The sequence below is a fragment of the Saccoglossus kowalevskii genome, chromosome 5, assembly GCF_978046115.1.
Source record: "Saccoglossus kowalevskii chromosome 5, keSacKowa6.1, whole genome shotgun sequence".
In the NCBI taxonomy this organism is placed as follows: Eukaryota; Metazoa; Hemichordata; class Enteropneusta; family Harrimaniidae; genus Saccoglossus; species Saccoglossus kowalevskii.
The window spans coordinates 40,398,439-40,421,043 of record NC_140645.1 but is presented as its reverse complement, the minus strand read 5'-3'; the positions used below and the strand labels follow the sequence as shown (position 1 = coordinate 40,421,043).

Below are 22,605 nucleotides of genomic sequence, written 5' to 3'. Positions count from 1 at the left end.
TATGCAACGTATCAAGTTAGCTTGGAATCTCACCAACGCATCAAGTGGTTGTTCAATCGCAGACGCGAATTCACATAACAGACGATGAACTCAACTTAACGTTTCGATGTGTCGCCATGTTTTACACATTTTTCTCAAATTTATTTTATCTTTACTATTACCATGTATCAGTAGCAGCATTTATGAGAGTGAAAGTGTGAGTGCCGTGCAGCGAATATATTTTTTATCGTTGACCGCAGTTGACATCACTCTAAGCGTACTTACATCGTGGTCATCGCCGTGGCATCGTTGGAATCAATGCCACATCACTTCATAACACGTCCCTTATTTATTGCGTTATTAGTTTTGTCGTTACGGGATGTATACGTAGCTCATGTCATGGAAGGTACTAACGGAAGGAGCCACAACGCTTTTGTTTTAGCTTTACCCCATGATCGTTTGTTCACAAACATTGTTCTTGTTAGCTTTTAGCACCTTTGTACAATGGGTTATGCTAATCTCGAGCATTCGGTAATATTCGGAGCATGTTCGGAAACGATAGTCGAACCTCGCATGTACAATACTCAAAATGGCGTCTAGTTTGAATGCTGTTGTTTCCGGAGATTTTGGCGAACTTTAATGAAAAATTGGCAGATATAACATCGATTGAAGAAGTACCTTCCATGCTATATAGAGGCTCAGAACGGGATCACCAAATCAAACCAAATATTTACTTTAGTACACACTTGCACGTTTTTCTAGATGTAACCACCATCCCTCAGCACCAACGCTATTGTCTCCAGGTGTTAAGCCCTCAATCAACTAGGCGATGCACGTTTCGCTCAAATCGACTAACAGTGACGTCATCGGCGTCACGGTACACTTTCAACTCTACGTTGTCATCGTCACGACTTGTCTGCGATCTGAGCACGAACACTTCTATTATACATCTGAAGGCAAGGTGAGTAATTTCATTTCGTTTAAGAGAAGAGTGACTAATAAAATCGACCGATGATTTTACGTGTTATTGTTGACATCTTTCAGTCTTGAGCTGTCGGAGATACCCACTGAATAGTCACGATTTTGTAACCTTCTAGCAAGATGTATATGTTGGCTTATCGTCTATTTTCTCTGGTTATATTAAAGTGTACAGATTGAAATAGTACAGGTCTAAGACCATGTGTGCTGGTCGCTAATTCTGAATGCCGGACGGCGCCGTCCACCGTGGGGAGAACCCTGGGTCTTGATTGGCGGAAAAACAGGGTTTTTTTTGGCAGTCTCGTTTTGACGTGAATTACAAAATGGCGCTAAGTTCAAAACTGACTTGTGTGAAAACGGTGTTTTGTTTGATGGTTGTTTTTCCCCGATTTTCCCCAAAAAATATACAACAAATGTTGTATACTTCATTTAGTTTTTATAGAATTGTTTTTTTTAAGTTGTAGTAGTAAAGCTCTTTCTATTTTGAACGATGATATGTATAGTGAGTAAAATAAAATGGCGTCGATGTATTGACTGTCGTAGACTGTTTCGCCAGAGTCATGGTATTTTTGTAACTGTTTTTATGTTTCGTCCGATACTATATCAGTATTTGTTTGCATTTTGGAAAATATTCTGGTTACATTGAGTCAAACAATTGTTGCGTTATAGCGTGTTTCGCGATATTATTTTTTGGTTTTTGCCGCTCAAATTGGAAAGCGTTTTACTAATTGAAACTAAAAATTGCGTATTAATGAGGCCCTATCACTATGTGTTTACACAGATGCTGGCCAAAATGCCCTTTCGTACAAATATGTGGGCTCGTTCTAAAAAGTATTACAAAGAAAGACATGGTCTACGTTTTAGGTGCTAGAGAGCGCACGTACTAGTAATCACAACAAAAAACAGTAGGTTCTGCGCATGCGGAGTCTTGTTTACGCCCTGGTCGGTTGCGGCCCTGGTAAAAAAAGACGTTCCGGCCCCAAAACAGTTTGGTCGATCCGGCCCTGGTATAAATTATATTCGATACGTGTTCATATCTAATGTTACTATATTAAATGCACAACGAATGATTGACTATCTTGTTTAACAACTTATTTTTCGTCTTTTGCAGGGCATTTTTACGGTTTAACAATATATTTTACACAAAGCAACAGATGTTTGTTCATTTACTCGCAGCCGCCTTTGTACTAAACACCGTATGGCTCGAGTGATTGACACTGTTTCAGTCAGTGTTCGAATGCACATTTGTGGTTTGTCGCGTAATGAATTAAGAACGATAATCGACAGAGGAAAATAATGTAGCAGTTTATGTAGACAGACAAAATAGTTTTATTGGTCTGTCAGTAAATAAACAAATAAACTGTTTCTTTGCACGTTGTGCTTCTGGTTGTTGAGCAATGAATTCTGACAGACGAACCGGAACAGGAAGTCAGTGGAAAACAAAAGATATTTTCGTTAGCGTGGGGGAAAAACAGAGGTGTTAATCCGGAAATGCATTGTCTTTTCCTGTTTGTGATTGGTCCTGGCAACGTTTGGGGGATCGTGACGCAGCCCCGACTGTGAGAATTTCAGTTCCGCTCAGGGTCCGCATTTTTGTGGTTCGTTTGAATGTGTTTCCATTGGGAATTGCGTGAATAAATTATTAACAGAATGTTACAAATGATTTCAATTGAAAACAGCAGATTTGATTCTACCTTGCGTTTGCTGCATATTAATCATGTTGATTAGGAAACTGGTTCACTACACTTGTTACTATTTAAATATTCGTGTGAGCTTTGACACCTTGTCGCTGGAGTCAAGTCAAGTTTGCTACACTCGTCATTACAATTTCAATGATTGTGTGTACTTTGACACCATGCCCGAACGGAAAGTGTGTATGGCCCTTGCATTGTGCTAAAATGTAATTGTTAATTGGCTGTATTCTTTCCATGAACTCCTACAAAAGACGAAAAATAAGTTGTGATAGATAGTCATACATTCGTTGTGCATTTAATGTATTAACGTTCATTACGCGACAAACCACGAATGTGCATTCGAACCCTGACTAAGATTGTATTAGATGTGCATTCTAATGTATGCGGTTCACGTGCACAGGCGGCGAATACATGAACATACATCTGTTACACTGTCAAACACGGTGTTAAATCGAGATAGTCAAACATTCGTGTATTTAATAACATGTATCGATTATAATTTATACCAGGGCCGCAACCGACCAGGGCCGGATCGTATAGAAATCGAATGTTCAGGGAAGCCATAAATAAAAATAGTAGTGAATTTGACAGCTAGACCATTTACTTTTGCCGGAAAAATGGGTTTCAAAACCGTCGAGTTTCGAATTTGCCGGCACTGCAAGCTCCGTCCACATAGTTTTCAAAATGCCTACTTTGCATGTGAGGTGAAATAAACGCCATGAGTGTGTTGTTTAAGTTAGAGAATACAATGGAGTGAATTACAGGAAAGAACAAACATACATGCACGAGCTTATTTGCAACGTGGGGCATGAGGTTGTCAAAACCAGACAGAATATGAAGTGTCTGTCTGAAAACACAGACGGTGGTTGAAATAAACTTGTCAACGATAAACAGCATTCATAAGCCGTTCCTCACAATTTTGCCTGTAGTTATGATATATATACACTCGATATGTCTTCTATTCATCAACCTTTGCCCACTGCGCTCTTCAGGAAAAGTCCACACGCTGGTGTGTGGTCGATCGACAATCTCATTCCAATCACGGTTACTAGTAACCGTGTTCAATGTAGAATCGCTTGGAATGAAATGCGATGCGCATGTCATGAAAAACATTCAACGAATTGCTGACGCTTTCCACGTGACTGGTATCGAGGGCGTGGACGTAGACGTAGTGTTCAGCGTTTTTCTAAATAACATAATTCTGAAAAAATTAGCGAAAGGGATTCACTGTCGCCATGCTGGTTGGTAATATGTTTTTATTTTTGGCTCGTAGCGAGGATGATTATTTTTATAGTGATCTACGATCTAATTTGGCACGAACCACCACAACATGACGTTCACGTACAATCTCGTATGCGAAATGAGTACGGACAGAGTACATTTTGTCGTGATATTGCTCGTCCAAGCACAGTCCCTCCACTGTGGTCCAAGTTTTGCCGTGACTTCGTTTCGTGTCAAATTGATATATATCCGATAAAAATGCACATTTACGCATTCTTGTGTTTGACTAGACCGGTATAGTTTGGAATTCTTTTGAGTTTGTCAAAACAATAAACGATAACCTGTGGCTGCGAAAGAAATTTTGAGCAGTTTCACAATTCTTAGTTTCTCTGCCCGATGTCTGTGAACGACCTCAGTTCAAATTCAAAATTGCTAGGAACCTAGTTGATACTTTGTAGCAAGTTCCACTTTTAATGTAAAAATGTCGCCGCTGATGTTCTTTCGTCGTTGCGCAGCGTAGCCAAAAGAAAAAGAAGAAAAAAACATGATCACTTGCAATGGCATCAACACGTGAATATGTGACGCGAAACTGACCATCTCCCGTAAATATTACGACACGGTGATCGATCAAAGCCGCTATTGCCTGTGAGGACATGTAAGATAATACATGTAGGTCAAATCCATGAACGAATGTGTTTCGTTTCACTTGGATCTGAGATGATGCAAGGACAATCAACATAAATATTATTTGAAGATACATGTAATCTCAGACAATTATTACAGTTCTATTAGTTGTCTGAGATAAAAAGCAATCGCTCAGAGACCAGAGATTTATTCTACGTAACGTAAAATAAGTCTGTGAATATATTTATTGAACATTGCAGCATGGACCGTGTCACTTTAAAATTAACTGTGCATACTAGTATACCCGACTTGAATTCGGATTCCAACAAGCTGTCTCGTCACCAGAAATGAATTGTTCATTTCACTTTACACAGCTCAGATCAGTAACTATACATATAGACAAAATATTAGGACTTTCTAAGGTCTATGATTTAATGAACGATTGACAGTTGCTGTCGTTGAATAATCAATCAAATTAGAATACTAAGCTCCGCCCAGCCCATGGGTCGTAAATGTCGGACAGTACCCGTATACACAATGTAAATAATAGACGTGTTTACCTACTTAGTCATTTGGTCAGCCAGCACCTCACTGAAAAATGGTCAACGTAAAATGAAAAATGGTTCGTATTTGCTAAAGGGGAACCGCTCAATCCCTTGGATTGCACTAAGTGCTCATGGGTAATTAACTCCGCCTCTGTCCACTGAGTAAATGAATGCTTATCTTTCCCCCTGTACCGCTAATCCCACAAAACAACAACTGATATAAACATTCTAAGAACGGATTACAATGTGCTTGTTTAAGGTAGAGATGCACTTTATTTGTGAATTTCAATCAAAAATAGTTTTTTTCGTTTTTTATATAGATTTTTATCTAAAGAACATTCTGTGAAAATTTGACCAATGAATTCTTATTGGAACACCGTTAACATTGCTGTTTATTTTCTGGTTAAAAATAAAAAACACTCACGCGTGGCAATGTTTATGTCCAATTGCCTAATTTGCATGAGTAACCAAATAACAAGACCTTTGATTGACAATATGCAAATCGAGATTGTACGGGTCATAGTTCATTCAATTCACGCGCATGTGCAATTATTCTCAAATCAGTTCTCGCTCGCTAGCATACCAAACATTATATTTCCTCAGCGTTTTTTCTTAATTTTTATCATTACATTATGCGTGGTGTGAAAAGAAAGAAAGGTAGAAAGAAGATTCAGATGATTTCTATGTCGGAAGATGCAAAAGCTACACCGAAGGCATCAGCCCACCGAACGAAAAACAAATCGATGTGAGCGTCCAAACATGACTTTCCCTGAAGGCATGAATCCGAGTTTCTGATTGACTGAGAGATTTTATTTTTAAATAATTGTTCTCAAAAAATAAACTGAGCATGTGAAGAATAATTTAACATTGTTTACAGTGATAACTGCTCATAGTCGAAACGAAGCTTACCCATTCACGCTAGTCACAATAAACATCATACTCTTGAATAGGCGTCAATGACTACGGTAAAACTTAGACTCTATTTTAGGCATTAGGAATGATTGAAATGACGCCAAAATACACCTTAAAAGTCCCATTTTATTTTTTTTCTAAATCCCATCCCGAATTTACGGCAGAATCTGGTCCCTCAAATAAGGGACACGTGAGCTTTGATTCTAACCGGATATATTGCACTGGGTCGGGGAGATACAAACTTTTGTGTATCTTTCAAGTTGTCCAATGGGTACCTGTACGTCGATCATTCGCAAGTTTTGCTCGGTGGTGCGAGACAGCTTTGTTTGCAACCGGACGAACTCCGTTTAATTCAATGAAGAAAACAACTGACAATGCTAAAATAAATTGCAAAGGTACGCTAAAATTAATTGAAAACAACCAAATAATTTCAATGAAAAATAAATCACAGGGAGAGGTAACTTGATACATTACGGTAACAACTCTTTCGACGCGCTGACCGCTTCTCCGCGTCTGATGTTTTGCTTTCCTTGTCATAATACTTACTGATTGATGATTTTGTTTTGATTTTTGAGTTTTTTAGCCTGCAACACGGCCACGACCTTTGCTTTTTCCGTGAAAAATGGGGAAGTTTACGTAAATTTGACGGACATTCCATTTTTTTAAACTACCGAAGCACACTGTTTAGCACTCCTGTTTTTTTCATTTGCCGATATCTATTCAGAAAAATTCGACCGCTCGAAAATGCACCTTAATTTTGCACTCTTAAAACATGTCAGATTTCCAACACTAATTATTTAAAACCGGTCGAAATTTTAAAACTTTTACGTTAGGAGCTGGAGCTCTCTTCTTGCAGGCGACCGTCGCCGGTAGTACAACAGCATGTTTTGTACGTACATCCGTGCGCTGATTATCTGCGGCTGTCTTAGAAAATCCCTGAATAAGGCGTTGCCAAAATCGGAAAATAAAAAAAATGCCTCCTTAAAAAACGAACATAATTCAAATATTTCTTTTAACAAATATGTTGCAGTGGGAAAAATGGGATTGGAAACGATGAACAAAACTTCTGTGCCTCGCGTTTCGATTCTAGGATTACGCGATTATTCATTATTGTGCGTTCGCTTCCTGGAGTTGGTTCTCAATACTACATAAAAATCATCAAGGATAAATAATTTAATATCCCACTTTGTACTCTTCACGGTAAACCATAGGCTCTGAAATACTCGTAGATTTTTTATTGAAAATATATCGAAGAAAAGCCATGTTTTGATCGTGATAAAAGGTCACCTTCCTAGGACCGCCCCCTGTTTAATAATTCATGAGATGACGTTATATTTACTGGGCATTGCCACGTGTTTTTACCGACCCCATCAAAACACTGGTATGAATGACGTGTTTCTGATTTATATATTCAAGAGCAGTTGTTCTGGTCCAACGATTTTACATAAAATGTCTATGTCTATACGTCAACTTTCAATTTCAATAGTCTAGAAAGTATGACAAAGTATGACAAAGCAGTAAATCCCGGTTTAACGCACAAATATGCAAATTAGCCTTTTTCTCGTCTTCTATTTTTGGTGAATTCTTGGGTTTTAAATTAAAATAGCTGATAGACGCTTTGGCCATTTGCCTCGAAATTTTCACACATTATTGACAAGGTGTTCCCCCTTCAAAATGCGTCCGGACAGTTTATTACGGCGAGTGGAACAAAAATAACAAGTTCGCAATTAACATGGATATATAAATTATGCAAAAATAGAAAAGAGTAAACTTTGAGGTCATGCTGTGCGACTTTGAAAGTCGTTAGAGAGATGAGTGGACGCATTTGAATTAGTAGTATACCAAGGTATCCAGTGATGTAATTTTACCCACAAATGGACTTGAAGGTTTTAAGCTAATTTTTTTTAAACCACTTTTGTCCAAAAAAGCATATTTTTGACCCAAAATCAAAAACGCATTCTGGATATTTAAAATAAAGACAAGTTTTACAAAGTTTGTATAATAAGCTTTCAGAAAATATATAACATGTTGGATATATAATACCATCTTCATTGTCTAATTACTCAATTAAAAAGCAAGCCAAATAAACTGCATCTCTACCTTAAATATAACATAGCAATTGAATTTCAAACAAATACAGAGCAGTCTTCATGTGCCATGATTTGAAACATCGCGCGCTCGGTAATTTATACATCGTCGGAAAAATATGACGCGGAACTAATTCAAGTTGATGATGGCCAACAAGAAAAGGCGGTAGTCCACCGGATACACACGGCCAGAGTGTTGCTAAACGGTCGCGAAGAAAATACGCCGACTCAAGTTTATTGTTTCCGTTGCGTCGGTACTGATCTCGTATACAGTAAACCTGAGAACGAAACTTCCTATGCACATTCTGTATACATACTACTCTAGACTGCTAATCTAGACTGGCACAGTCGGGGCGAATAATTTGTTTTTGTAGTTTAAATAAAATATAAAAAAATCGTGAAATGAAGGTGTGTTAGCGCGAAATCATCCCGACTGGTTTATTCTGCAGGAAAATCATTGCTATTAAATATTCATGAATGCACATATTATAATTAGGTGGGCGCGGAAATACGTACATAATGAGGTCAACATGGTAAAGGTCACACTGCAGACCCAACATGGCGGCACGTTCAAATTCGAGTTTGTCGTAGTCGTCGTTTCTAATTCATCACAATGTGTAAAAAAAGAAACTCGTACTAGTGTAGAATTTAAAAAAAATCGGCTGCTACAATCAGCCGACGTCTTCCCGGTCAGAGGTCAGTTGAAGAGACGTTGTGATTGGCTTAGATGATTGTCATTAGAACACTCATTAACATAATTACCCATTGAAAAATCGACGGGTTCCTACAGTGTCGATAGGGGGCCATGCAGAATAAACCAGTCGGGGTGATTTCGCAGTTACACCTCCATTTCGCGAATTTTTTTATTTTATTTAAACTACAAAAACAAATTAATCGCCCCGACTGCGCCAATCTACTGCTAATCTAACAAGTGTGAAAACACGAAGTCAATGACTTCGGTTTTCATATTTCCGTCACAAATCGGTAAACAGAACGTGTATTTACTATTGCCCTCAAATTTCCATGTAATATTGACTAATTGGTAGAGGCGACAATAAAAAAGTTTACTGTATATTATAAGTACAGGTTATTACACGGAAATTCCCGTGATAAAATATCAAAATAATTAGTAAAGAAAAGTCGCCGCGACATCACGGGCTTATCTTGTAACCTTATCTTGTTTACGACACTCGTGTGGAAAATCAAAATGTACAGCCTTGTCTTCCGTGAAGCCTATCCCGTATGTACACGGGTGGTACCGGCTTGTATCTCGTGTGAGGGGGAGAAGCGCGTTCTGTCAAAACAATTTTACCGTAGACTCAATTTTAACGACCAATCTGCAGCGTTGTATTTATTATAAATAAGAAATCAAAAATAGAATATAAATACACACATACACTCGATTAAATTTTCTGGACATATATGCGACGCATGAACGAAAACGATCTATTGTAAAAGATATGAATTGGAACTGCCTGTGACGTGTTGTCTGGGCGCCGTTTCGTCCTACAGTCAAATACAGAAACAAACTGATTTATTTTCTTATGCCAAGACCTGGTTGTTCATGCATTTCAAGCATGGCGTATTTACTTCTTGTACTCTGTGGTGTGTGCTGTGGAAACATCTGATTTCGCGGTTTTGAGCTGTCGAAGTATTTCGCGAAAAATAAAACAAAGGGTAACACCATACGAAGCAGTCAAGCCAATGTCTTGTTGATATCCGAAACTTGGAACCTCTAACCTCCATGCTCTAACAGAACGGTTATTTCCTGCACGCCTACCAGTATTACACAACTACCATTTGCAGCTCATTGCAGTCTGACACTTATTCACTGTACCCCTTCCTTTTTCCAGACTGTCTAGAAAGTTATGCAAAAAGTGTCATCCCTTAAGAAACACAAGTCTTTGCCGTACGATCAAAAGAAAAATGTTCACATAGTAGTAACCAACATCGTTCTGGCGTTCCTAAAAAAACACTGCATTGCTTTAGTAGCAAATAATCACGGTAGCGCAATCCGACCATGCTACGTTTCACAATTATTATTATTACTTGGTAGTGATTATTAATAAAGTACAAAAAGTAAACTCGTTGAATTGTTCTGAAATGCAAGTAAATTTCATTTTAGTTTCATCGATTCCGGTCGCATGAAAATGCTCGACACCTTATACTAGTAGATCAAATCGCTAATCAAAATACTCGGTGATGCCAACGTGTTCAAATTACCAAAACAAAGGAGATTTGCCGATGTTCCAGCTCGATCTTCTACCTCTGGTTTTGATAGGAAGACGGCACGTTTTTTTTTTTTGAAATCAAAACATTAGTTGTTTTCGATGATAGACTGGCCATTTGAAGACTACGATGATAACAGCTCATTGTCGAATCGAAGCTATACCCATTCACGCTAACCACAATAAACGTCGTACTCTTGCGGCGTCAATATTGACTACGGTAAAATTCGTAAGATTGTGGGTCAGGAGTGAGTGTTGTTTTGACTTGGGTATTGTGTTTTACCATGGATGTACTAAGAAGTTACATCCATGGTTTTACATTCCAACAGGAAATTTTTGCGTGGTTTTATTTTCGCGCTTTTGGACTCATCGCGAAATTTAAACCACGCGAATGATTTCTACTTCTTCATTTAATGTATTGCAATGGATATCCGAAAGCCCGTAACCTAATGTTATTGACATTGTTTACTGTCTTACGTCGTCATGTCCCAGTGTTACCGATGGTTAGACCATGGAGGTGGTTAGACATAGACAAACTACGTAACGATAATGCTGTTTGTAAACCAACAAGCTTTGTAGATTGAATAAACATCTAGGGAATTTACATTTTCGTTTTCTCAAACTGTGATTGACAGGAATTTTGCATACATTAGCCACCATTTTAAACTCGTGATTTTCACTGGTCGCGGCACGTTTCGACCGAAAATAACATTTATACATCAAAAGACCAACCAGATGAGTATAATCGCTAGCGTACATATTCATGCCTCCGTGGATATGTATTTGGAACCACAGCTTGATCTCTAAACATCATAAATGGCATATTTCACGGAGCTCCCGCCACGATGTTAGCAGCTTGGTTCGGATTAGCATACTAATACGGTGGCCATCGTGGCCCTTATTTATAGTATCGGTTCCCCTTTAAATGTCTATACGCGCTCAAGCAAGGATCAACATTCATGAAAACATTGTTGTTGAACCGCAAACGTGGACGCATTGTACGGCAACCGAGGTGGCTCACGTCATGACTGTTAAAAGAAAAAACAATCGATTTCGTTTTTGATTTTCGTTTTAAAAGTTATTTTGAAAATCATTTTCGTTATCAAATCCATTTTCATTTTTCAAATTCATTTTCAAATCCATTTTCATTTTCAAATTCATTTTCGTTTTAAAATCAATTTTCATTTTAGAATCCGTTTTCGTATTCAAATCCATTTTCATTTTTAATCCATTTTCATTTTTGAATTCATTTTCGTTTTCAAATCCATTTTCATTTTAATGCCCATTTTCGTTTTAAAATCATTTTTCATTTCAAAAGCCATTTTCATCTCAAAATCCATTTTCATTTTCGAATTCATTTTCATTTTCAAATTCATTTTCGTTTCAAAATCAATTTTCATTTCATATTCATTTTTGTTTTAAAATCCATTTTCATTTTCAAATCCATTTCAATATTGATTTTACAATCACTTTTGAATTTTTTATTTTCACCTCCATTTTTGGCGTGTTTTATAGACACTTCGAACTATTTGTGACCTTGGCTCAAATCTTGTTTAATCATTGTATCTGAATATTTTTTATGAATATTCTGCTTTATAGTACATATTCACTGCAAATAGACAGGGATTACATGCATGCCATTGACAATAATTACTTGTGTATTGGGGAAAGATATGCATGGATGGAGAGAACAGTTGTGTGACTTTATAACATAAAATCTATTCTGTTTTATAGACTTGGGTCCTAGTTTGAGAGCTTTAGTGCAAAAAATCATTCATATGCGTATAAAAATGCACACACAAATAATACACCGTTTCACAGACTAATAAAGGTTCAATTGTTAGGATAAGCAATAGAACAAGGAAGCCATCTGAGATGGCGAATCCCCCAACAAATTATAGTTATGTATTTTAAATACATACAAGATTAATAACTATGTTGATTGGTTCATAAGCCCAATGTCTGGGCTTATTTGTAAAGCTTTGCATTCTCGGTCATTTGAAGTGTGATATACTGACCAGGATTGAATATACGGCACACATCCTGCTTGACAAATTTGTAATATGAAAAAAAAAACATACTGTACACCTGGACACCCATTTGTTAATAAAAAAAATGATTAACGTTGTGTGACAGTTTCACTTGAAATAAACAAGAATTGTGAGATCTGAACTTTCCTGGTAAACGGAAAAACACAAGTGGAGATAATGGCTAATTTGCATAACCATTCACTCAGTAAGAAGTTTGCTAATGTTCATAATTAAAATGACTGTAAGAGCTACAAATTTAAATATATTATCGTTTTGTGAAAAGTTAAATATACTTTTTTTCAGCGTGTTTCTTTTGAATATTTATATACAGCCTTGCTAAGCCTTGATAAGCATTCAAAAGAGAGAATGTTTGTACCTGTTTTCTATATTTTAAAATCGTCTTTTGAGTATATTCCACTATTAACAATGCTGCAAAATTGTAACAGTCTATAGCAAAGACTGTTTGAATAATAAAAAGCAAAAAACAAAAATTTCACTCCCAAGTGCCCACGAACCTGCATCTACACCTAAAATTAATCTGAGATTCGTTTCGACGCCGTTTCTCGGCCAGGACTCTTTTGACAGGAATATGAGAACACTTGCTGGGAATCGTGTGTCCATGTTGTACATTGTTGCCCTTATTAGATGCACAGGAGCCTCTTATTAGGGACAATTTACTCACATACTTACCGTTACCAAGCGATTCAGTCACAAACTGTACAAACACTACACATACTCCGGCAATGGCGAATGTAGTGAATCATTGGTTATTAGTAATCACGTGGGAAATGTCAAAGAGCAGGACAAAGGTCAAAAAAGGGAAAATATAATGAAATGAGAAAGTGACATTAAAACAACAAATGCACTTTTAAAACCAGTTTAATAGTTGGAATTTACCTCTATAAACACTACTCAAGGAAACAGTCAACTTTACTTAGAAAATAAAGTTGTGAAATAAGGAGATATTAAGCACCCGAAATTTATTATTTTACATATCAATATAATAATAACGTAATGTTGATGTAACGGCAATTATTTAAAGAAAGGGACATTTCAGAGAATGCGAATATAGATCTTCATTTAGATACTCAGCGTGGAGCGACTCCTTCCTTCACTAAGTTTTGTGCAGAAATATATTTTTTTCTAAGATTTAAGTTTGTAGGATTTTCTTTTCAGATTTCATAGATAGAAGAACTGTAGTATGAGATTCTTTACAAAGCTGTCATTACTTATTGCACTGATAGTCGTCATGTGGTTGCCATGGTACTACAAATGGCTGACGAGCTCCGGGTTCATAGACAGGTACGGCTTACTAGAAAATTGTTTCGCAAGCAAAACTGAATATATTTAAACCTGTAGTGGCGATGAAAAATACAAGAAACATGCCATGTTTTACTCTGTGTGTTCAGAGGAAAATTTCACAATATTAAAAACTGTTCTGTAATATTGCTGACATTACTGGTACATATAGTGCAATTTTCAACTGGTGTATAGATTCGCATATCGACATGCAAATGAATATTGAACCATCACTTTAAACTAATTATCATATAATTCAGTTCCCAGATTCACAAGGCAGATAATCATTAAACTTTGAAAATTGATTTATTGTAATATAATGAACAAACTTGAACGAAACCATTGGATTGTTCACTAAAGACATACAACTAAATTTAATATTTAATGACAACATATAAAGCCAAAGTCACCACTACAATAGAGGTCTAGTTGAAATAAAAAAAATAATATTTGAGTAGAATAGACAAACTATGGCGGGCGACGATGGACAATCAGTATATATTATGCAAATAGCTCAAATCTGTCATATTCAATGAAAGCAGAACTAAAATATGTGTTTAGGCTTTATATTTTGGTTGTGTTTCAATACCAATAAATTAATATACATCAACATTGATACTGTTGCCTTTAAGAACACTTCGCTTGTAATTTAAAACATCTTAAGTTATAACCCAGGAAGCATAGTGTCATCTTTAATGTTTCTACCAGTGATGTAGATTATGCTCATTATAAGCAGACACTGTTAATGTGTAACCATTATTTCCAGCGGAAGAGGTCATAGGTCGGCTCAGATTTTTGACTGAGTGTATTTTGGTGTCAAGACATAAAATCACCAGTCGTCACAAAATTTTCGGGTCAACTGCAGAAATTACAAAATTCATTTTAATTCTTGCTCTGTTGATGACTTTCATGTGAGCAAATTTTGAAATAACATCTTTGAAATTCTCACGAATTCGAAGTGGAATGCGAGGTTCCAATTGATTACATATCATCTGTACAACACACAATGTTTAAACTCAAGTATGATAACGACTTAACTTATATTTACAATGTTAGGTCCAGTTGGCATAAGTAAATCATTTGGGGTGTAATGTTTGAACTTCAAAATGATGAGAATTGTTAAGGATCACGGATTTGAACTGATCTTATAATTATGACAGTAGAGAAATATGAATATAAGATACAATTTTCCAATTTCCGTTGACAAGACACGATAATAACTGTCAAAAATGACGTTTGATAAATATTATTGGACATGCATGACACAATTCACGTACTTGCATGAAGTCATTTTTCTATTTCTCAGAAAGAAAGAAGATATTTCATCAAAACAACGAAAAATATTTTTGGACTGTGGAGGAAATGTTGCATCATCTGTCCAATTATTCAAGGAGAGTTACCCAGATGCAAATGAATATGAAATACATTCCTTCGAGCTTGACCCAAAGCTTCGTCCATATTTTAAACCTTATGAATTACAAGGGTCAGTTACTGCCCATGTGCCATGTGGGGTTTCAGACAAAGATGGTGAGTATAAATTCACAATATCACTGCACAGTACCTGAACATGGTATCAATGGTTGGACAACATACTTCAAAAAATCCAACAAATTAGAGATGCAAGCGTTATTAAAACCAACCAACTTTCAGTGGACATAAGTTTGGCGTCAACAATTTAAAGCAATTGGTAAAAAAATGAGTTATTCATGTACTGAGAACTATTGTTGTTATTTATTTGAAGACATATTGTTCGTTCGTCAACAACTCATCATTCTTCGATGGCTCATTTATATTCTGATGCAATGTGACTTATTCGTTCAGCTAATACAGGCTGATGTGATCCATTTTAAAAATGTGTCGTTTTGATAATATTTAATAGTACATAGAATGGCGATCGTAGATTATGTCTTTTTAACTTTGAACTTATCGTTATCCAAGCTCAATAGAAATTTGTATTGTACTCATTCACCGTGAAATTTGCATTTATGCGCTGTATTTGTGTCAATTTCATTCATATTTACATCCTGAAAATTGGGCAATGGATCTGTCACTTTCCCTCCAGCAGTCTCCTATTGGATTTCGATGACTGTCTTTTCGCTGGTGGCAACTTGCGCTAGATTTGTTCAATATTTATAAAAAAAAAATAATATTTTTGTGTTACCCATATGTGAAAATGAACAGTTTTACTGTATGAGCGAGTTCCGGGATTGACTCGATAATGTCAAAATTTGGGCTTATAGTGGACATGAACTTACATATAAATCTTAATTATTCGTTTATATGATGATCAATAATTGTTTTATCTTCACAGGATTCCTAACAGCTTACCTTGAAAGTGTTTGGTATCCAGGAAAAATGGGGTTTGCTGAGAGGGATCAACAATGGGGCGGAGGAACTCTTTTGGCAACTGACGACGAAAAGCAAAACAATTTTAAAAAAGGTTCAAGAAAGCTTTCTCGTCAAATTACAGTACCTATTATTGACCTATCAAAGTGGATTCAAACAAACACAAAAAAGGAAGATTATGTTATTTTCAAACTTGATGCTGAAGGTTCTGAGTATGGCATTGTTGACAAGATGTTGGCCGATAACACGTTTGAGTGGATTGATAAGTAAGTACATGTTGGGTTATTCTTTTATATACTAGTACATTAGCGATAGATTATTATGTTCTCATATTTTTTTTCAAAGAGCACGAGAGCTAAACAAACTCGACGACAAAAAATACATTGCAACAATACTAATAATGGGCTAAAATTATATGAAAAGCAGCTAGCTATGGGTTTATCACTGGTGACTAAATCACAATTACATGTGTCACAGACTTCTTGTCTGGTTTCATTCTCTCTATGCTATGTTACCATTGTAGATAAATCTATAATGATATAATTGTTCTGTTTGTTATTATTAGATTTTATGGCGAATTCCATAGTTATGCAGCAGTTGGCGTTGCTGTGGAGGAGAGGACAAGAATAAAAGACTCCGTAGCTGCCCGGGGAATACATCAAGTATTATGGGAAGGAGAAACAAAACACTATGCCGATTTTGATAGCCTTCATGAAATTCGGGTAAGATCAAATAAAAGCAAATATTGGTCATCGAATTTGTCTGAAAAACATAGAGGTGGAAATCGATATTTTGTTTGCCCCCTCCAAATGAAAGCAAAGCTTTTTTGAATGACACTTTAAACAATTTTAAAATCACTGTTGACCTGAAGTTTCGCAAGTTGCAATTAGCTTGCATCAACCACATAACCAGGATTGTTTATGTGTCAAATAAAAAAGACTCAGGCATGTCAAACAAGCGTTATGCATTGTCTGGCCACTTAATTAAACTCAGTGCATGTCAGTGCATGTACACGTTATCAATTTGTGTGATCCGTCTGAGTGTTAAATCCAATAGTAGTATAATTATATTTCTTACTTGTTTTAATTGCTAACTTATTTATTTATTTTAAATTTATGATTAAATTTTAGATTCTCCCAGTGTCGCTTGAATGAGTAAAATCGAGATTCTTGGACGGCGATTATCAGAAGAAGCCAACAACGATTTTCATTTCGTTTCTTATAGTTTCTCCTATATACTCTCTATTATTTTCAGATACCTAGTAACGCACCCGGTCAAATTCACACGTTGAACAACCAATGTGTAAAGAAGGAAGAACAATCTCAAGTCAGCATTATTATCGAGGTTGGCATGAATGCAAAAACTGCCAGACTTTTAATTGAAACAATTCATGCCTATGAGAAACACGTTCCTCTGACATTATTCGTTTTCGGTGACTTCGTGGAATTGTACCCTGAACTAATCATAGAGTGGAGCAAAGTGTACGAGATTGGAATCAGAGGAAGCAGTCCCCTACCAAGGAACCTGTGGGCGTTACAAAACTATGGAATTCAGCGATTGTCCGTTGTCAGTGCCGAGATGAAATTGAGAAAATTGGGAATAACAACAGCATATATATTTCCACCTGAATTTGGAGAGACTGTCACCCTCATTGCAAAAGAGAGAAGTCTGCGAATGATTAACTCGACTGTGACACTCCCGCCAAGAAGTGGTAAGTATATAAAAGAGACCGTCACTTTGTAGCAAAACCAAATCTTTCCAAGTCACTTCGCCCTAGGTTACATCATATTACAAACTCGGCTCGCACCGCACGGTTAATTCGTATCATAGATACACTTCATTCCAAGTTGCTTCGTGCAATTATTTTTAAAACCTTTTTTCAAATTTGATTTTATTTACCGACAATAGTATCACCACGACATGCTATTATTGTGTATGGCACAGTAGTTTACTATTACTTCTTGTACATTTGACAGCTGTACATAATTAAAGTTGACATCCATTATGCATCTGTTATGGCAAATACGTCATTTGGAGAATAAACTCACTAAATGTTCAATTCAATAATAGTAACAAATGATAACAATAATTAATAAAATCAACGTAACAAACCGGGTCCCTGGCGGACAAATCAGGAAACATATACAACTTGTGGTCAGTAGTGAGAAAAAAACACGGAGTTTGATTATTTTCGGTCATTAAATTAGGTCTAGTTTACATGTTCTTAAAGACCTACTTGCAGACAGCTAATGAGTAATTTATGGAATTATAGGCAGTAGTTGTTATTAATAGTTGATATTAGTAATCATTTAAGGTAGCGAGAAGGGTTTTGTGACGTTTTTAAATAAAACATTCTCTGTCTGTGGTCTCGTTCAGAACAATAATTTAGGTTATATATATCAAAAGACTAAGTATAGAGGTGCAAGTTCGCACAAACTGGACAGTCATTGTTTACATAATTATCACGTGACATCAAAAATGGCGAACCTTGTAAAAATGACTAAGTCCGCGATTGCGAGAGCACACTGCGGAATTTCCTGGTGAAATTTACGTCATACATTGTCCATAATCATGTCCATTGAAATGCGTCTCCGATAATCAAAATACCTATTATTCCGATTTCTATGCAGGTTTGTTTTTTGTCCCCAAATTATTTCATACTTAGCACCTTTAACAGATTATTATTCTGTGACAAAGCATTTTCTTTAAAAACCCAGACATATTTCGCACCATCATTATCTTTTGAACGATAACTGCGAGTTTGAATGTCCTAGTCCGAACGCACTTGATTTGGCGGCGGTCCCAATGAGTCGTACTCGATCAAAACTTCAACTCGAGAAAAACGCGAAAAACAGTTTTGGTTAATAAAACACTATAGATTTGCTGCATTATTATAAATATACACTAAAAATGGCCAAACATATTAATCACTGATATCATAGAACTCATAAAGAGTGTCAGATAATGAATATTTTCAGGCTCGAGCAACAAGCTAATCCTTCAAGTGTCTCTGATAAGACAACTAATAAAACGGTTTTCATGGTGAAACAAAATGGCCGATGTTTGAAAAAAAAATTGCTGTGTCAGAGTGCGACACTGAGTGGCAGATTTTTCTTTGCCTCGTCTGTCAACGCTTTCTTTCTTTTCTTCGCCATTGCGTTAGAAAAAAATTGTATTAGTAAAATAGAATATTGACTTGGAAAATAAAACGATTTAAAAGAAAGTTGTGCAAAGTTACAGTACTCCTTTCGCACAACCTCCTGCCCGCTTCCGCTTTCCAATCACCTTTTTCTCTCGCCTTTGCGACCGCTTGTTGAACTCGACCGGACAATTTCCGCTTTATTTTTGACCGCGCAAACCGCGAAATATCACCGCCCACCTGCTCGCTCGCGCGCATTTAAAATTCGGACTAACAGAATAATTTCCGAGGTTCACATAGTCTTATAATTGACTTTCTGGTTTTTATAGATGTCGAACAGCTGACAAAAGTTCAAATACTTTTTGTTTTAACTATCTATAATTATATGCACGCAACCTGACTCTTTGATCTCGATTTGGCTTGGACTGAATATTTTATTTTAAACAATATTCTGACGTGAAATACAAAATGTATTTCAACACAAGTACTACATGGTTCTTTCCTGATTGTTGAGTCTTCGCAATGTGTTTTGTATAATTATTGTTGTTTTCCCCCGATGCTGAAGGACCGTAAAGCTAAATGGCAGTTACATGCATGGGCTGAGTGAAAGAAAATATTTCTAAGCCTAAAATAAAACCTAATATTACACCTCTTTGTGTATTTGTTAATTTTACGTTTTATGTTTGTCATGACAGTATGTTTGTAAATATCTAGAAAAATCTGGTCTTTCGTTGATAATTTCGATGGTTTGTTTGGAATGTCGATCCCCGTTGGTTTCTCCATACTGAGTTCAGGTAGGGCATTGACCGTAATTCATGGGGATCATGTCCGTAATTTGTGGGCTGAAACCCCAAATAATAAAACAAGTATTATTATTTTAATATATATTTTATTTTACACCGCAAAACTAAACTATGCCCAAAACAGAGCTAGAGTTGTTCGCGGTGAAACAACCGCATTGAAGACGATGCAACTTCAACTAGCCATTTCTTACCTTGAAATAAAAAAAAAAATAAAAATTCGAAGAGCATCAGGGAAAATATTAATAATCATCCTTATCAATCGCTTGCTTTATTTTATTCGAATCCATGAAATTCACGATTTTTGTACATTTGTTGGCAACTTCCGCGCTAAAAAAAATTGAAAATGTGGGTGTGGTTATCTTGCGAAGTCCTGTTGATAATACGGACAAATATGCTTCTGTGACCCAGGTCGTGTTCCGATCAGGTGACTCTCAGCCAATCAATGATGTTGTAATAAAGCATATTTGACGCTAATTGATGGGTCGTCGTACCATCCAATCTCCGGCGTCGATTCACGTAGTTTTTTTATGCTGTGACAGGCTTCAAAATTATTCGCTGAAAAACATATATTTTGACAAACTGATGGAATTTGACCTTAGTTCAAAAAGAAAATACTAGGCTAAAATACATTAGACTTCACGCGAATCAGTTTTCTCTGCAAGTTGTGAAATAAAGTAAACCAGAGTAGGGTCGACGATTTTCAGCCTTGAAGGACTTCCGTGTGAATCCTGAGTTTCGAATTGTTCATCGACTGGCCACCAAATAGTTATGGCTATAACTAAATTTGACACGTGTTTCTTTTAAGCCCAATAAATTATTCATACATGTCAAGGTCTGGTCGATTTTTTCAGGGCATATGGCCGTTTTTAGTCGAAAATATTTTTCGTGGGAACACTTTTACGGTACGTATACGGTACAGACCGAACTCAATCAATGATCGTGACTTAATTTTAAAAATTGAATATCAAATTTTACCAGACGTGGATCGATGTGGATTCGGTATCGTTATTTTTGGAATTAATCACTAACATTTCCTTGTTTCTCTGCTCTGTCAAAAGGAATTACCCAGGCTTTTTTCACGTAACTGTCTCATTAAAATAAAAAAAAAATATTACAACTAGAACAAGCACCCAAAACACGTAACAAGAGGTCCCAGTTCAGTTGCTTTCACGATACAAGTGTAATACAACTATTAGTCTAAGATTTGAAGTGTCGTTCAGAATGTAATAATAGTTAATACTAGTTGTATGTTCACACTTTACTATCAAAACCACCATTTCGACCACCCATGTGCTAGTGATCAGTGTTTGGGCGAGCGGTCAATGTTTTCAATGAGCGAGCGAGCGAAAAAAAAACGCGATTAAAATGCGGTCGGTTTCCGGTCGGACAAGACCGCGTGGTCGGAAATTAAGCGATAAGCGGTCAATGTAAAAGCGGAAGGTTGGGCGAAATGAGTACTGTATGACCATGTTTCTCCGACGAAGTCTCGACTGACAATAATGCTGACAATAGACGTTAGATAAACACGCATTGTTTGCAACTGGAAGCTTATCACCCGTTATATCAGAATCGTCAACAACAGAGTATACAGATAAGATGTTATCATTTAAACCCTTTCAAAGATAAACATTATGCAAATATCCACGAAACGCCAGTTGTAGTCTTTTCTGCTAGTGTTTTAAAACACTAATTTGAGCAACGTTATTTCGCAATTTCGATCTTTTGTAAACCTGGGGTGATGTATCAAGGTCTAAAGTAACCGTTTTATCAATTTTTAAAAAATCAAGAAAAAAGTGAAAATTTCCCTTCTCGCTACCTTAAACGTGCATGAAGTGATCGTGTGGGGAAGAAGTGACGTTGGTAGTAGGTAACTTGGAACAAAGTGACCGTGTGTATCAAAACAACCACTCCCATCGTTATCCAGTCTCCATAATGATTGTTTTTTTTTGTCTTGGCGAATCGCGCATGATGCCTATCCATCTGGAACTTGGAACAGTGATGCCACCCATATGTTTCGTCGACACATCTGCAGCAAAATCAGAATTGAGTTTGAATATATGAAATTATTCTCACACTTGAACTTGGACGTGTAGCGGAGTATTATGTTCAATATCAGTAGAAAATGATTTAGAACTTATGTAATGTACTAATAATACTCTTGCCAATTTCAAGAAACTCGCATTGTCGAATATTGTTATCATAATTATTTATTAGACTGTAATTTGGATCTGTAAATGCTACTCGCGTCATTGTGCCACAAATTGTTATTATTTAATTTTATTTATATGTTATAGGCAGCCTGACGTTTGAGACGTATTTCAAATATGAGGATGTGAAACGAACACCGAAAGCTCTAAGGATCATTCACGAAGAACTCGTGCATAGTGGGGGAATACTGAGTTTGGATTCTGATTTTCCAGACTGTCAGATGACGTCAATTTTTCTTCTGGATTATTTATACGATGTTTCGAATCACAAAATTACAAGTTTACGTGAATGTTTTGGTGGTAAATGACAAGTCGTTGTTTGATGCCGTGGAGCTTTGAAATTAATTTGAAACGACAATAACTAAATAGAATTTTAAATCAAACTTATAAAATAATAATATCAATAATCTATTTTGAACCCTTGCCAAATGCGGTTATTAAAACATGTCCCATATTGGTCAGAAACATGACCCGTTTATGTTTTTAGACATGTCCAAAACATGTCTGGCACAT

At 36.4% G+C, this 22,605-nt stretch overlaps 1 protein-coding gene across 1 annotated transcript; it reads left to right on the top strand.

The window, feature by feature from the left end:
• The first annotated feature begins 558 nt into the window (after positions 1–558).
• Positions 559–22,475, top strand: LOC100372900 (uncharacterized). The gene is made up of 8 exons (XM_085499418.1): positions 559–774; positions 806–940; positions 13,475–13,600; positions 14,904–15,124; positions 15,909–16,209; positions 16,509–16,665; positions 17,198–17,654; positions 22,180–22,475. Exons 3-8 carry the CDS (start codon positions 13,500–13,502, stop codon positions 22,398–22,400), a joined length of 1,458 nt encoding a protein of 485 aa, XP_085355544.1. The 5' UTR covers positions 559–774; positions 806–940; positions 13,475–13,499; the 3' UTR covers positions 22,401–22,475.
• The last annotated feature ends 130 nt before the right edge of the window (positions 22,476–22,605 follow it).

Excerpts from the sequence above, each read along its gene's own strand:
- LOC100372900 (XM_085499418.1), top strand. The coding sequence starts at position 13,500 with ATGAGATTCTTTACAAAGCTGTCATTACTTATTGCACTGATAGTCGTC. Across the intron at positions 13,601-14,903 it reads AGCTCCGGGTTCATAGACAG|AAAGAAAGAAGATATTTCAT; the intron begins GTACGGCTTACT and ends TCTATTTCTCAG. Across the intron at positions 15,125-15,908 it reads TGGGGTTTCAGACAAAGATG|GATTCCTAACAGCTTACCTT; the intron begins GTGAGTATAAAT and ends TTATCTTCACAG.